The sequence below is a fragment of the Microcaecilia unicolor genome, chromosome 8 (genome assembly GCF_901765095.1).
Source record: "Microcaecilia unicolor chromosome 8, aMicUni1.1, whole genome shotgun sequence".
NCBI classification, from domain to species: domain Eukaryota; kingdom Metazoa; phylum Chordata; class Amphibia; order Gymnophiona; family Siphonopidae; genus Microcaecilia; species Microcaecilia unicolor.
In genome coordinates, this window is record NC_044038.1 from 4,215,938 (window position 1) to 4,229,943 (window position 14,006).

General features: G+C 43.6%; 1 protein-coding gene and 2 non-coding genes across 3 annotated transcripts; 2 read left to right on the plus strand and 1 right to left on the minus strand.

Annotated features, from left to right (window-relative positions):
• Positions 1–1,134: 1,134 nt before the first annotated feature.
• Positions 1,135–1,262, minus strand: LOC115477023. Its single transcript, XR_003943270.1, has one exon. It is a non-coding gene; the product is annotated as a small nucleolar RNA ACA64 (small nucleolar RNA).
• A 343-nt stretch (positions 1,263–1,605) lies between these two features.
• RPS2 (ribosomal protein S2) lies at positions 1,606–6,435 on the plus strand. Its single transcript, XM_030212734.1, has 8 exons — positions 1,606–1,623; positions 2,227–2,367; positions 3,575–3,664; positions 4,208–4,315; positions 4,587–4,760; positions 5,110–5,269; positions 5,602–5,693; positions 6,301–6,435. Exons 2-8 carry the CDS (start codon positions 2,230–2,232, stop codon positions 6,388–6,390), a joined length of 852 nt encoding a protein of 283 aa, XP_030068594.1. The 5' UTR covers positions 1,606–1,623; positions 2,227–2,229; the 3' UTR covers positions 6,391–6,435.
• On the plus strand, positions 5,398–5,532 carry LOC115477016. The gene has a single exon (XR_003943265.1). It is a non-coding gene; the product is annotated as a small nucleolar RNA SNORA64/SNORA10 family (small nucleolar RNA).
• Positions 6,436–14,006: the final 7,571 nt, after the last annotated feature.

Genomic DNA, 14,006 nt, shown 5'->3' on the forward strand with positions numbered 1-14,006 from the left:
CTGCCCTCCATACGTCTAGTAGCACTATAGAAATATTTAGTAGAAGACCCCCCCACCCTTACAGCCAGGGTAGGACAGGGTGACCCCCCCCCTGCCCTTAGCACCAGGGTAGAGAGTGCTGCATACATTTAGTAGCATTATAGAAATATGAATTAGTAGTAGTAGAAGACCCACCACCACCACCACTACTACTTACAGCCAGTGTAGGCTGCAGCGACCTACAGCGCTGCATACTAGTAGCACTATAGAAATAATTAGTAGAAGACCCCCCCACCCTTAGAGCCAGGGTAGGCCACAGCAACCCAGAGCGTGGCATACATTTAGTAGCATTATAGAAATATTAATTAGTAGTAGTAGTAAAAGACCCACCACCACCACTACTACTTACAGCCAGGGTAGGCCACGGTGACCCCCCTGCCCTTAGAGCCAGGGTAGGCTGCAGCAACCCAGAGTGTGGCATACATTTAGTAGCATTATATTTAGTACAAGACCCCCCTCCTGACAGCCAGAGTAGGCCACGGTGACCCACAGCGCTGCATACATCTAGTAGCACTATAGAAATATTTAGAAGACCCCCCCCCCCCTTACAGCCAGGGTAGGCCACAGAAAACCCCCCCCTTGCCCTTAGAGCCAGGGTAGGCCACAGCAACCCAGAGCGCTGCATACATTTAGTAGCATTATATTTAGTACAAGACCCCCCTCCTTACAGCCAGGGTAGGCTGCAGCGACCTACAGCGCTGCATACTAGTAGCACTATAGAAATAATTAGTAGAAGACCCCCCCACCCTTAGAGCCAGGGTAGGCCACAGAAACACCCCCCCCCCCTTGCCCTTAGAGCCAGGGTAGGCCACAGCAACCCAGAGCGTGGCATACATTTAGTAGCATTATATTTAGTACAAGACCCCCCTCCTTACAGCCAGGGTAGGCCACGGTGACCCACAGCACTGCATATGTCTAGTAGCACTATAGAAATATTTAGAAGACCCCCTCCCCACCCTTACAGCCAGGGTGACCCCCCCTGCCCTTAGAGCCAGGGTAGAGAGCACTGCATACATTTAGTAGCATTATAGAAATATTAAGTAGTAGTAGTAGAAGCCCCCTCCCTACTTACAGCGACCCCCCCCCCCTTACATGCAGTGTAGGAGCGTGGGTTTCATCCCCCGACCACAGTGAAGCGGGGAATAAGCTTAACACTCAACTTCCTCTAGGCCCAGAGACCTCCCCAGTAGCACCAAACAGGCCACAAAGGATTTTCAGTCTAGGCCAAAACACAGAAACTCCTTCAGCCAAACTTACTCCCAAAACGACCACCATCTCCCACTTACTCCACGCGCACAGCGGAAACAGCACCAGGCCTTTATCCGTTTCACGTCTATTGTCATCCTGGTTCCGGGGCCGGCCTCTGCCACACAGACCTGCTGCGGCTACGTCACGGGCCCCTTACTATGTATAACCACCGCAGCGCATTACGTCCTCCGAACCCCGAGCTCTGTATAGATCACACAAGCCCGTCCCTGAAAACCCGCCCCGCGGGGAGTAATTCACCACCTGATCTCGCGAGATCCGCCAAGGTTATAAATACTGGGCCGCGGGCCTGCCTTCTTTCTTGTTCCATATAATCACGTAAGTGCTGGCGGTGGGCCTGAGTTTATTAGCGGTGTATCGCTGCCATCCGACTGGCTATACCGCTGTCTTGGCGTGCATGAGGTTCTGTAGAGTGTGGCTCAGGTTGCGTCTTCACTATTTTGTGTCTGGGGAGAACCGATGATGGTTGCTTTAATGTTTGCTGGGCTCGAGCTAGGCCAGGGCTTTAGCCTGGACCCATGTTATGCGGAAGCAGAGCCCGAGTGTATATAGGAAGGGAGGTGGGAGAAGGAGCAGGTAAGGGCTGGTTAAAACTATTACTGAGCTGGAAAACTTGTGACGCCTCGCGCGGGGGAAATGCAACTATTTGCACCCTGGCTTACACTGTGGGGGTGGGGCATGGTTTCCAGCTCTCAGCCCTCTCCCTGTCAGGGTCTGTATTTGGGCTTTAGTTTTAGCTTGTGGACCAGCTCAGTCAATTAGTGGATGGAGGCTTTATGCATTGCATGAGCCCTGCAATTCATTCAGCCTTGGGGGGGGGGGGGGGGGGGCTGCATTAGTCTGATCACACTGATTTGTTTCAATTGTGCAATTATTTTTCTGATTGTAAGGTGCAATCACTTTAAATTTTTTCCCTTATAGCAAATGGCGGATGACGCCGGTGGTAATCGAGGAGGCTTCCGCGGAGGCTTTGGCACTGGCGGCCGGGGCCGTGGTCGTGGCAGGGGAAGGGGCCGCGGTAGAGGCCGTGGGGCCCGTGGCGGAAAGGCCGATGAAAAGGAGGTAAAACTGCTGAAACTAATAGCTTTTATCTCATGTGGCAATATTGGAATAGATATTACCATATTTAAATTTTTAGTGTACTTAAATATGTGGGTTAACAAATATCTCCTTACTGTGGAAAGAGAGGATGGTATAGGATAATGAAGTCATATTGGTAATTGAATGAGGGGGTACTAGCAGCTACAATACTTTGAGAGGCACCACCCCCATACCCTTCCCAAAATACACCTATATATGAATATGCAGGTTCGTTGGGTAAATCTTTTATCTGTACCCATCTTCACTGTGAACTCTAAACTGTTACTTTTTATCTTGACTCTGGCTGTCTTCAAATCTAGGCTAAAAACATCTTTTTCAGGCTGCTTTTAACGAGTGGAGGAGTAGCCTAGTGGTTAGTGCAGCGGACTCTGATCCTGGGGAACTGGGTTTGATTCCCACTGCAGCTCCTTGTGACTATGGGCAAGTCACTTAACCCTCCGTTGACCCAGGTACAAATAAGTACCTAAGCCGCATTGAGCCTGCCATGAGTGGGAAAGTGCGGGGTACAAATACAAAAAAAAAAAAAAAAAGTACCTGAATATATGTAAACCACTTTGAATGTAGCTACAAAAACCACAGAAAGGCGGTATATCAAGCCCCTTTCCCCTTTCAGTGCCTGTGCAGTGGGAAGCTACTAGAAAGTTCTCGGTCTCACTAGGCTGTGTCCACATAGGGCTCTGTCGGATGATGTCACCCAACTTTGAAAATATGAAGGCTTGCTTGTCATTTAGCCTGTTTTCCTTTTTTTTTTCTTTGCCCTTTGCATCTGTCTTATAGACCAGTGGTTTTCAACTCTGTTCTTGTGGACCATCTGGTGAGTTGGTTTTCAGGATATCCACAATGAATATGCATGAGAGATGTGTATGCACTATCTCATGCATATTCATTGTGGGTATTCTGAAGACCCGACTGGCCAGGACCTCTTTGAGGACTGGGTTGAAAACCAGTTCTAGATGGAGGCAGTGCCCCTCCAAGGATGCATCTTCTGCACTCCTTGGGCTCAGTCACATGTGCGATGCCAACAGACTCCAGTTTTAAAAATATGCCTCTTGTACCCAGTCAATGTTCTGAGCTACGTTTGGACTTGCAGTAGTAATATATATATCTGTAACTGGGGGTATGTGCTGTAGTACTGCTTAATGTTGAACCCTTGAATCTGTTTTGCTAGTGGATTCCTGTCACCAAGCTCGGTCGCCTGGTAAAAGACGTGAAGATCAAGTCCCTGGAGGAGATTTATCTCTTTTCTCTTCCTATTAAGGTAATCTGTTTCTAAATGTAAATGTGGTGATCTGTAAATTGCTTTTTGTTAGACCGGTGGTTCCTAAACGTGGTCCTGGAGGGCACCCCAGCCAGTCAGGGTTTCAGGATACCCACAATGAGAGATTTGCATGCATGCAGTAGAAGCAGTGCATGCAAATCTCATGAATATTCATTGTGGATATCCTGAAAACCTGACTGGCTGGGGTGCCCTCCAGGACAAGGTTTATAGGTTTTGTCTGGGAGTTGGAAATGTAAAGGGCCATTAATTCTTTAAAGCCATTCTAGCCATGTGAGTTGAGGTTGAGTAGTTTAAAAGCAAAATTAAAGCTGTTTTCTGTCAAAAGCTACAGTATTAAAAGCAAACTGGACCTTGTGGTGGCATTTTATGTACCGAGACTTCTGTAGAAGCAGTGGGAGCATTAGTTTAATTGGTGGAAGCTGTAGATTGTAAGAGAAATTAGTTTGTATTTCTGTTCCCCTCCTTACCCGATTGCCGTTAGGATGCAGTGCTGTTACAGTAAACATTTGGCATTTGCTGCAGGAGTCTGAAATCATTGACTACTTCCTGGGGACTTCGCTGAAGGATGAGGTTCTGAAGATCATGCCAGTCCAGAAACAGACCCGGGCAGGACAGCGAACCAGGTTCAAGGTAACTGGACTTAGAAATATGAAGCTGCCAGAACATTTGCTCTGACTTGTCGTCAGATTTGTACAGTATCTGCATTTGTGTTCTAGAGTAACTGTACAGCCACTTCCAGCAATATAGGTGTTAAGATAATGTAGTGTTGCTGTATGGATGAAATCAGCTTTAGGGGTTAATGAAATAATCCACAAACATCTGCAGTAGCTAGGATTGTGATTTTGTGTGTATCTTTACACAGAGGTGCACTTCTAAAGACTTGCTGATTTTATATTTGCAGGCTTTTGTTGCTATTGGTGACTACAATGGACACGTTGGTCTTGGTGTAAAGTGCTCCAAGGAGGTTGCTACAGCTATCCGTGGGGCAATTATCCTTGCTAAGCTCTCCATTGTGCCTGTCCGACGTGGCTATTGGGGTAACAAGATTGGCAAGCCCCACACTGTTCCCTGCAAAGTAAGTTTTTCTATCAGTTTTGCAAATAAGGCTTTTAACGTATCCCTAAACATGATAAATTCATATTGACTCATAAAAGAAATGTCTGTTTTAACACATTTATTTCCAGTGAGTCCTGAGTATTTGTTCTTGGTTTGTTAAAATATACTTCAACATAACCTGCAGGAAAAGGGTTAATTTGGGATATACTTCTCAGTTTATACTAACCTCCCAACAGGGTTATGCAACAGAAGCTTGTTCGGTGAACTGAAGATTGTCCTTTCAAAAAGATGGCACATTTTGTGGAATGCACTTAAACCATTGCAGATTCACATAACAAACATGAATGTCCTTTGGATCTCTTTCCCAGGTCACTGGTCGTTGTGGCTCAGTTCTAGTGCGGTTGATTCCTGCACCCCGTGGTACTGGCATAGTGTCTGCCCCAGTTCCCAAGAAGTTACTGATGATGGCAGGTATCGATGACTGCTACACCTCAGCCAGGGGTTGCACAGCCACACTGGGTAACTTTGGTGAGTTGCTAGTTAGCTTTGATGTAAATGTACAGAAACTCAGCAGAAATCCTCCAGTATGGCATTTTTTGGTCGGTGGGGAATATTTTTCAGAACGTGCATACCATTTGGGGTGTTTTAAGATGTAAATTCTCTCAGCTCTGCTCAGCTACACTTGATTGGGTAGTGTAGTTGTCGTTAATGGAGAGAGAGAGAGAGGAGTTTCATTTGCACGGCAGATTGACCTAAAGTGGTCTCCCTGTTCGTTCTTTGAAACTACAGGTTAAATTTATGGGGGCGTAATGATTACCATGAAAATAGTACACTTGTTAACTCTTGTCTTGTTTATACAGCAAAGGCCACTTTTGACGCGATCTCTAAGACCTACAGCTATTTGACTCCTGATCTCTGGAAGGAAACTGTCTTCACCAAGTCTCCTTACCAGGTGAGAACAGGCATGAAATGTCTTGGGTAAATTTTGGAGCAGTGAATTGTTCTATACCACATTCTCTGCAAACAACCTGGAGTCTTGTCTGTGGAGAGAGCAGTGGGCAGAGATAGCAGGTCCTATATAAAGTGTTGTTGAGTTGGGGTTTACTCATGACCTGAACTTTGGTCTTAGGTGATATTCATAGCCTGTCTTCCTTTTTCGTGTTGATGTTCAACCTTGCCGAGCAATAGTGTCTTTATCTAATGGTCTTTCTTTTAGCATGATGTGTCCAAAGTAAGTCAGCGACAGTGTTTCCAAATGCATACGATTTTGTATCCTGACCTGGGTTGGCAGTTTCTGGTAGAAAATTGTTTGTTTTATAAATATTGTAAGGAGTTTCATATTTCTTGTAGGATATTTTTGCTAAGTATAGGCACCTTTGCTGCTCGAATTCTGGATTTCTCCAGCTTTGAGGTTGGCAGCTTGAGTAAAAACAGATTTTAAGGAAACTATATTTTGCACATGCTGTTGCCCTTGAGCTGGTCTGAGTGCTTGCTGTTTTTGGTTGAAATCTTGAAGACAGTTGCATCTTTGTGTAACAAGTGTCTCTTCATTTATCTAGGAATACACCGATCATCTGGCCAAGACCCACACAAGAGTGTCTGTTCAGAGGAGTCAAGCCGCTGCCGTCGCTGCTGCCACACCCTCTTAAATGTTGAGTTTCTTGTGATAGAAATTAAAATAATACCAAAACTGGTTTTGTGTGAGATGAGTTTTCCTTGATAATTTGAAGCAACGTCCTGCATTTACTCACAAAACATGTTTTCAAGAATACATTACATTATACTGGACTTTTAGCCCCCTAATACTATAAATATTTACAAACAGGTTACATATTAAGAATGAACCTCATCCTATATAATCCTCACCTCCAACAGGATGTGCTTGGGACCGTGCCTGCCGGAAGTGGTCTGCTAGGCAGGCAAGCACTGACCTCAGTGACATCAGTGACAGACAATTTGGCAAAGCAAAACAATCTGAGTGCTGGCCATTAGGACACAGGGTAGATAGGAGAGTTTTAAAAGACTGAAGGAAACGAAAGTGTTAAACTGGAGAAGGGGGGGGCAGTTGTGAATGAATGAAAGACATGCAAATTTGGGACAGGAAAACAATCTGACTGCTGGAGTAGCACACAGGGTACATAGGAGAGTTTTAAAAGACTGAAGGAACCAAAAGTGTTCGGGGGGGGGGGGGGCAAGTTCTGAATGAATGAAAGAAATGAAAATTTACGAGAGGAACACAATCTGAATACCGGGCATTTGTACACAGGGTAGATAGGACACTTTAAAAAAAAAAAAAAAATGAAGGACGTGAAAGTATTACATCTTCGGGGAGGGGTGAGGAGGAAAGCGGTGGGGTGTCCGGATACTGGGTGTTAGGGCCAAGGGGGTATATAGACTTTTGAAAGCCTTAAGGAACCCAAAGTGTGGGAAGGAGGAGGAAAAGGAGGGGAGGGAACGGGGTGAGGGGCATTAGGAACAGGGGAGGGGGCCCTGTCACACACACACACACTGTCACACAGACAGTCTCACTCTCACACACCTGCACATTCACTCTGGCGCTCTCTCTCTCTCAAACATACACACTCCCAGGAAAACCTTGCTAGCGCCCGTTTCATTCGTTCCAGAAATGGGCCTTTTTTACTAGTGTTATATATTAATCAGCTAATAAGTACAGTAAAGGGGAAAAAAATCAACTAAAGACCAGTTTCTATGCACTGAAATACTTCTGGACCAAGTCTTAAGTGACTTCCTAAAATATACATTTCATAATGGTAGAGTTCCACAATGATACTTGCCCTATAAGAAATAGAAGTAGATAATACTCCCTCAAATCTACCATTACAAACAAGAGGGAAAGTGCAGTAGATGGTCTTGTAAACGATCAGACAACAACCAGTGGAAATATTAACCGTTGGGCTGCTGGTAGAGTTGAGGATGCAGTTTAAACTTGGGACTCTTGTTTGCTTTTAGGATATTGCATGGTGAGGCCCTTTACTATCTTGTAAAAATATATGGTGTTACTGAATCAAATTGTTTCAGAGAATAAATCAGCCTGGCTTGCCGTATTCTGTATTAGCTGTAGACTAGTACAAACTGAAAAAACACTGTTACAATAATCAGTCCTAGAAAGGATTAAAGATGGAACCACTAATTGAAAGGTGGAGATATTTCTTGATGTTCTGCAACTTTTTCAACATAAAAAGGAGATGATGGAAGATTTTGAGAAACAATCGCCACAGGAGGAGCCACTGTGGAACCTAAAAAATTTTTTTTTTATCCAGTCTTGGTTAATTGATACAAAAATGGATTCACCCTGTTGGAAATCACTGGTGGTGTAAACACATGACCCAGACTAGTTAGGATGCTGGATCCAAGTGTCTAGTATGGATGGGCAACGTGAAACCATGGGAAGTACAGAAAGGTCATTAACTAGAGTTTTGGTGACTTTAAACACTATTTTGCAAATATTTTCACAACAGCCACTCTTCCAGCATTTGGTTGTTTTAACTTATTTGATCTCTGTACACTTCCAGGTTTTACATCATGTAGTGTGGCTGGTTAGGGATAGTATTGACATTCATGCAGCCCTGCTCTAGCAGATCCCAAACACTTGATTCAGTGTTGCTCAAACCTGATCCTGGAGGCAACCTAGCCACTCAGGTTTTCAGTATATCCACAATGAATATTCATGAGAGATTTGTGTGCAGTGGAGGCACTACATGTTAAATCTGAATATTCATCCTGGGTATCCTGAAAACCTGACTGGCTGGGGTGCCTCCAGGACCAGGTTTGGGAACCACTGACTTGATCTGTTTCTCTCATAGCTCAGTTCTAGGAATGAACAATAGTTTTCCCTAGTCTACCTGCCTAATGTGTGTGAACTTTTTTCTTATAGGAAATTATGAAACCTCTTTTAAATGTGGTTGTTTCAGAGCTTAATTATGTACTGCAGTGGTTCCCAAACCTGGTCCTGGAGGCACCATGGCCAGTCAGGTTTTCAGGATATCCACAATGAATATTCATGAGGGAGATTTGCATTCAGTGGAGGCAGTGCTTGCAAATCTGCATGGTTATTCATTGTGGATATCCTAAAAACCTGACTGGCTGGGGGGCCTCCAGGACTAGGTTTGGGAACCACTGATGTACTCCATGAAAAAAAAAAAATCTAGTTTGCTTTGATCTGCAGGACATTAGTATCATGGGTGTTCTCTTTTGTGTTTGAAAGGCTAATTAACTGTTCCTTAGTGACACATGGGTTATGAACTCCTAGCAGCAGGTGGGTGGAGACAGGAGTGCACAACCCATCTGTCTAGTCTGGAGGGCCTTAAAGGAAAGCAAATTAGCAGGTAAGGCCTAATTTTGAAGAGCCCTTGCCAGCTTTTCTCCATGAAGGGATTTGCTCTTCCACTTTATCATTTTTTTGCCACCTTGCTCTGGCCCTTTTCTAGTTGCCCTAATACCTTTTCAGATGAAGTAACCAAAACTGCACACAGTACTTGAGGTACTGTTGCATCAGCGAACTGCACAGAGATATTGTGATATGCAGTAGCTGTCCATCTTTGAATAATCCTTGATGTGTAATTTGCCTGTTTATTTTTAGCAGCCAACACATGGCCCTTAAGTTTCAATGTCTTGTCCATAGTGACTCAAGGCAGATACCAATGTGATCTTTCTTGGGTCGTTAGTTGTAACTCACAACTGAGCATCTCCTGTCTCTAGTTGGTATTTCCATATGTGTGAACTACAATTCTGAATAGGATAAGAGACGCTCAGTGCACAGAACCTTAGTACCAGTGAGCCTCAATGGGGCAATTCTAACATGCGGGTGTTAACATTTACATGACAGCTATCTGTTTTCACTATCATTTTTGGGATGCAGTGACCTGAACTGTACACACTACTTGAGGTGAGGTTTTACCATAGAGTAATAGAGGTATTTTAATCCTTGTTTTATTTTCTATATTGCTTTCCTCAGAACTGCCTTGAGTGAATCTTCATAAAAGCGGTTAATAAATCCCAATACATAAATTCTTAAACACTGTTTTCCTTAGCATCCCTCCGGACCGGACCAGGATTGGACTGTTGGGTTGTGCCCGCCTACCAGCAGGTGGAGACTGAGAAAAAACTCTGACTCTAGAGAGCCAATAGGAGCCCTGGCCATGTGACCTTAGCCTCAGTATTTTCTCAGTCTCCCAGCAGGTAGGAAGTGAGCACATTAGTCTCTCTCTCTCTTTTTCTCTATAAGATATTACAGATATATTTATAATACTTTTTCTGTGCCTGGAATCGTAATTAGAGGCTTGACAGGGTTTCTTTTCTTTCTTTGACAGCCTCTGGGGTGTTAAACTCGGGTGTCTCGAGTCCACCCCCCTTCCTCCCCAGGGAAGGGCCGTCCCTTTCTCTGGAAAGGTGTACCGTCTTTGGGAGAGGCAGCCACTTTTAACAGGCAGCTGCTTTTAAAGAATTAAATCAAGTAAAAGAAAATTTAAAAAATTAATTCAAATGAAAGGAATTTAAAGGAAGTAGTTTTTGCTTTCCCCAGTCTTATAACGAGCAGGTAGCTCTTCTGTCTTATTCTGTTTGAAGAGTCTTTATTTTCTTTTCTGGCGGAGCTATTTAAAAAAAAAAAAAAAAAAAAGTGAAAAGTCAGCGTCTGTGACTTTAATCGGCGTTTTTTTGTTATCTTCATTATTTTTCCTCTGCTATCCGGCGTTGTTAGCGGCGGTAGTTGTAAAAAAAAAAAAAAAAAAAAAAAAAGAGAGAGGCGCGAACTGTTAAGCGCGTGCTCGCTCTTGGACAGGTCTGTATAGCTTGGGAGCTGTATTGACGGTTCCTGTCGGGCCAGAGGCTAAACCATGTTTTGTGCGGCATCGGAGGTTATCTGTTTTTCAGTGGCACGGATTTCCTGCTTCTTCGTCGGTCTGGTCAGTGGTTTTCTCCCCCGAACTTTATTCTTATTTTGGCGCGCTTGGCCGCCATTGTTTTGCCTGCAGCTGCAATTTCCCTTGACGCGGCAGCGTTTTTCTGCTTTTACTGTGTTTGGCTGTTTGTGCAATGGAAAGGAGATATTGTTTCTCCGGTAGTTGGGGCAATTGGTAGTATATTTTCCCCGCAATTAATTTTTACATGTATTTTTCAAGCTATTAAAAAAAACCAAAAAAAAACCCGAAATGTTACGATGCGAATGGCGCTCATTTTGTTTTTCCCTCTGTTTTTTCTCTGTCGGGGACTTTTTGGTTGCTAGCAATGTTGTGAATTAAAGTGCAGCTCAATTGGCGATTTCTTTGTTCTTGGCAAGACTCCGATTCAAAGTGCAGCTCAGTCGGGAATTCTCTGTTTTAGACAATGGGGCGAATTAAATTATATCTCAGCTCCAAAATAACCAATTTCCTATTCCTTTCCCTTGTGTGTGATGTTTGGAGGAAAGGTCTTTGCTATTGTCTAGCGCAGTTTTTATGGAGGTCCAGTGTGTGTCACTCTGTCTTTCTCATTTCCTGGTGAATAGGACTACATTGTCTAATAGTCAATTAATTAGTACTTTACAAATCTGGCCATAATATCTTAGTTCCTTTCAAGCATTTCCCTTTATGGCTATGATGTTATACAGTGTTTTAAGAACTTAACAAACATTTTCTATGGCATAGGCTATCTGGTTCAGGTGCCATTGTTTGGTACTTTACAATGCTGGACATAAGATCTTAATTCCTTTCAGGAAATTTTCCTCTGTGGCTGTGTTCTTATACAGTGTTTTAAGATCTTAACAAACGTTCTCTAGAGCCTAGGCTATATGGTTCAGATGCCATGTGCAATGAAATACATTGTCTGATACTCAATTGTTGCGTACTTTGCAATTCTAGACATAAGGTCTTACTTCCTTTCAGCAATTTTCTTTCATGGCTATGCGTTCTCTTTGGCATAGCAGATGACAGCTGCATAGGCTACATGGTTCAGATGGTTCTCATATTCTAGGAGACTCAGTCCTGTCTACCGAGCACCCAGTTTTCTCAGATGCTTTAGAAGGCATGTTTTATTCACATCTTCTCTACTTTCCAACTGTCTTGGAGTTTCTCATGCGTTATCTTAGTTTTCTTCTAGGACTTACAAGATATATGTCCACTTAGGGAGTAAAGTTATCAGGTCAATTTGCATTTTCTCCCACTTAAGGATATTGGGAGGTCCTCACGCCATCTACTTGTATTTTTGTTTCCTCTATCTATTCAGCCTGGGCACATGGTAAACATTCTGGTTTTGTCCAGTATGACCATCCATAACATCTGCTATCCCTTTCTCTTCCTTACAGATTTTAGGGTCTTGTTTCAAGCTTTCTTGACGTCAGGTACAGTCTTGTCTCCTGTGGCACAAATTCACCACCTTTTCCGTAATAGGTATTTTCCAAATCTATTCTTTTTCATTTTATTCTTCCTCTCTCCAGAGTTTTTTTCTCTTGGAAGGAGATTCACTCATTTTCTGTGCATTTTTTGCCATAAGGGCATAAGTGTTGCCATAATGGGAAAGGCCAAGAGTCCCCATCCTGTTTTCAGATGGGGTCAATCCAGATTGCAAATACCACATTCATATCTCGTGAGTGTGCATCTGTTCATCTCTGTACATCTCAGTGAGGAAGGAGGCATGACATGATACGAGGTTTGGGGAGATCCGGCAAAATTAAAGGCCAGTGTGTCTCAGTCCACGCTCAACATATGGTGATCCTTTCATTTTCATTCTGTATGTCCTCATTCCAGACCTTCCTTTCAATTGGAAGGGGATTTTTTCACTTCCTGTGCATTTTTGCTATTAGTATATGAGTATGGTCATACGGGGAAAGTCTAAGAGTCCATTAAGCCCAGCATCCTGTCCTCAGTTGTGGTCAATCCAGGTTGCAAGTACCACATTCATTTCTTATGGGTGTGGGTCGGTACATCTTAGTACATCTCAGTATAGGAGGAGTAATGTCCACGATACGAGGATGATGAGAAGGTCCTCATTACCAGTTTTCTTGCCCTGCTCTTCGGTCTCGCGTCGGCTCCGCGCACTTTTTTCTTAAGTTATGGTCGTAGTAGCAGCGGCGCTCATGAAACTACGTCTTGTCGTTTCATCCTTTCCATAGATGTCTGGTTCATTACAGACAGTCTTATTGGCAGAGTTGTCAGGTCAAGCAACGGGTGGTGCATTTCGGGCACACCCTAGGTTATGGGGTGCATGTAGCCAGGTCTCTCATTTGAGCTCTCTTTTGAGCTCTCGTGTGATCTCATTAGATTTCATAGCATGTTTCTATTTTTTCTCTCTTTGTTTAGTCAAGTTGGCGCAGACTGTTTTTGTCTTCTCTACAAGCGTCCCACTTTCTGTTTTCTCTGGATGTTCTTGGGCCTTCGGCCATTACCTTGCTCTATTTTGCAGAGTAAAATTTTACTTTCTAGCTCCCAAGAAGGAATTTTTTCTTCATTCGCTTTGGAGTCTCGGTAGTCTTTTTTTGGGCAGCTTTTCACTCTGTCAATTTCGTGACCATTGAAGAAAAAAAAAAAAAAAAAAAAAAAAAGAGTTCTCAGTGGATAGTACCTTAAGGGGAGGTCCCAGTTCTACAACTATTTCTTTTCGCTCTGACCTTCCATGTGCCTCGCTTACTCTCTTGCTAAAAAGACTTGTCAGCGGCAGAGATAGATGCCCTCTCGTATCCAGATATTTATCTCTGATGGAATCCCTCCGCTCAGTTGGCCTCTGTATTCTCACTAGTGGTCTGGTGGTTGAGATTGAGCATTCTTCCTGCAGGTATGCCGGGAGCATATACACAGTGACCAGTTTTTTGATGGCTGCATCTGTGAAAATATATATGTATATTTATAGTTCTGCTACATAAGTACATATGTAATTCCACACTGGGAAAAGCTCAAAGGTCCTATTGAGCCCACATTTCTGTCCACGGCCAATCCAGACCATGAGCACCTGGCTAGATTCCTAAACGTACAAACATTCTATACATGTTGTTCCTGGAACTGTGTAGTGTTTTATGGACTTCTATATGTTTCTAACAGATGAAAGGTACTAACAAGTGTCTACTGTTGATTTATTCCCGTTTTCACTAATTGGGGTCTACAACAAGAGTCTCAGGTGATTGGCTTGCAGAGGCAACAGCTACAGATGATTCTTTCTCTCTCAGTTGAATTGCGCTTTGAGATATGTTTTCTTCATGTTGGGTAACTGCAGCGGCTGTCAGTTTATTTGCACCTTCAGTCTAGTTTGCAGCAGGGATTTAGGTACCTTCTTCTTC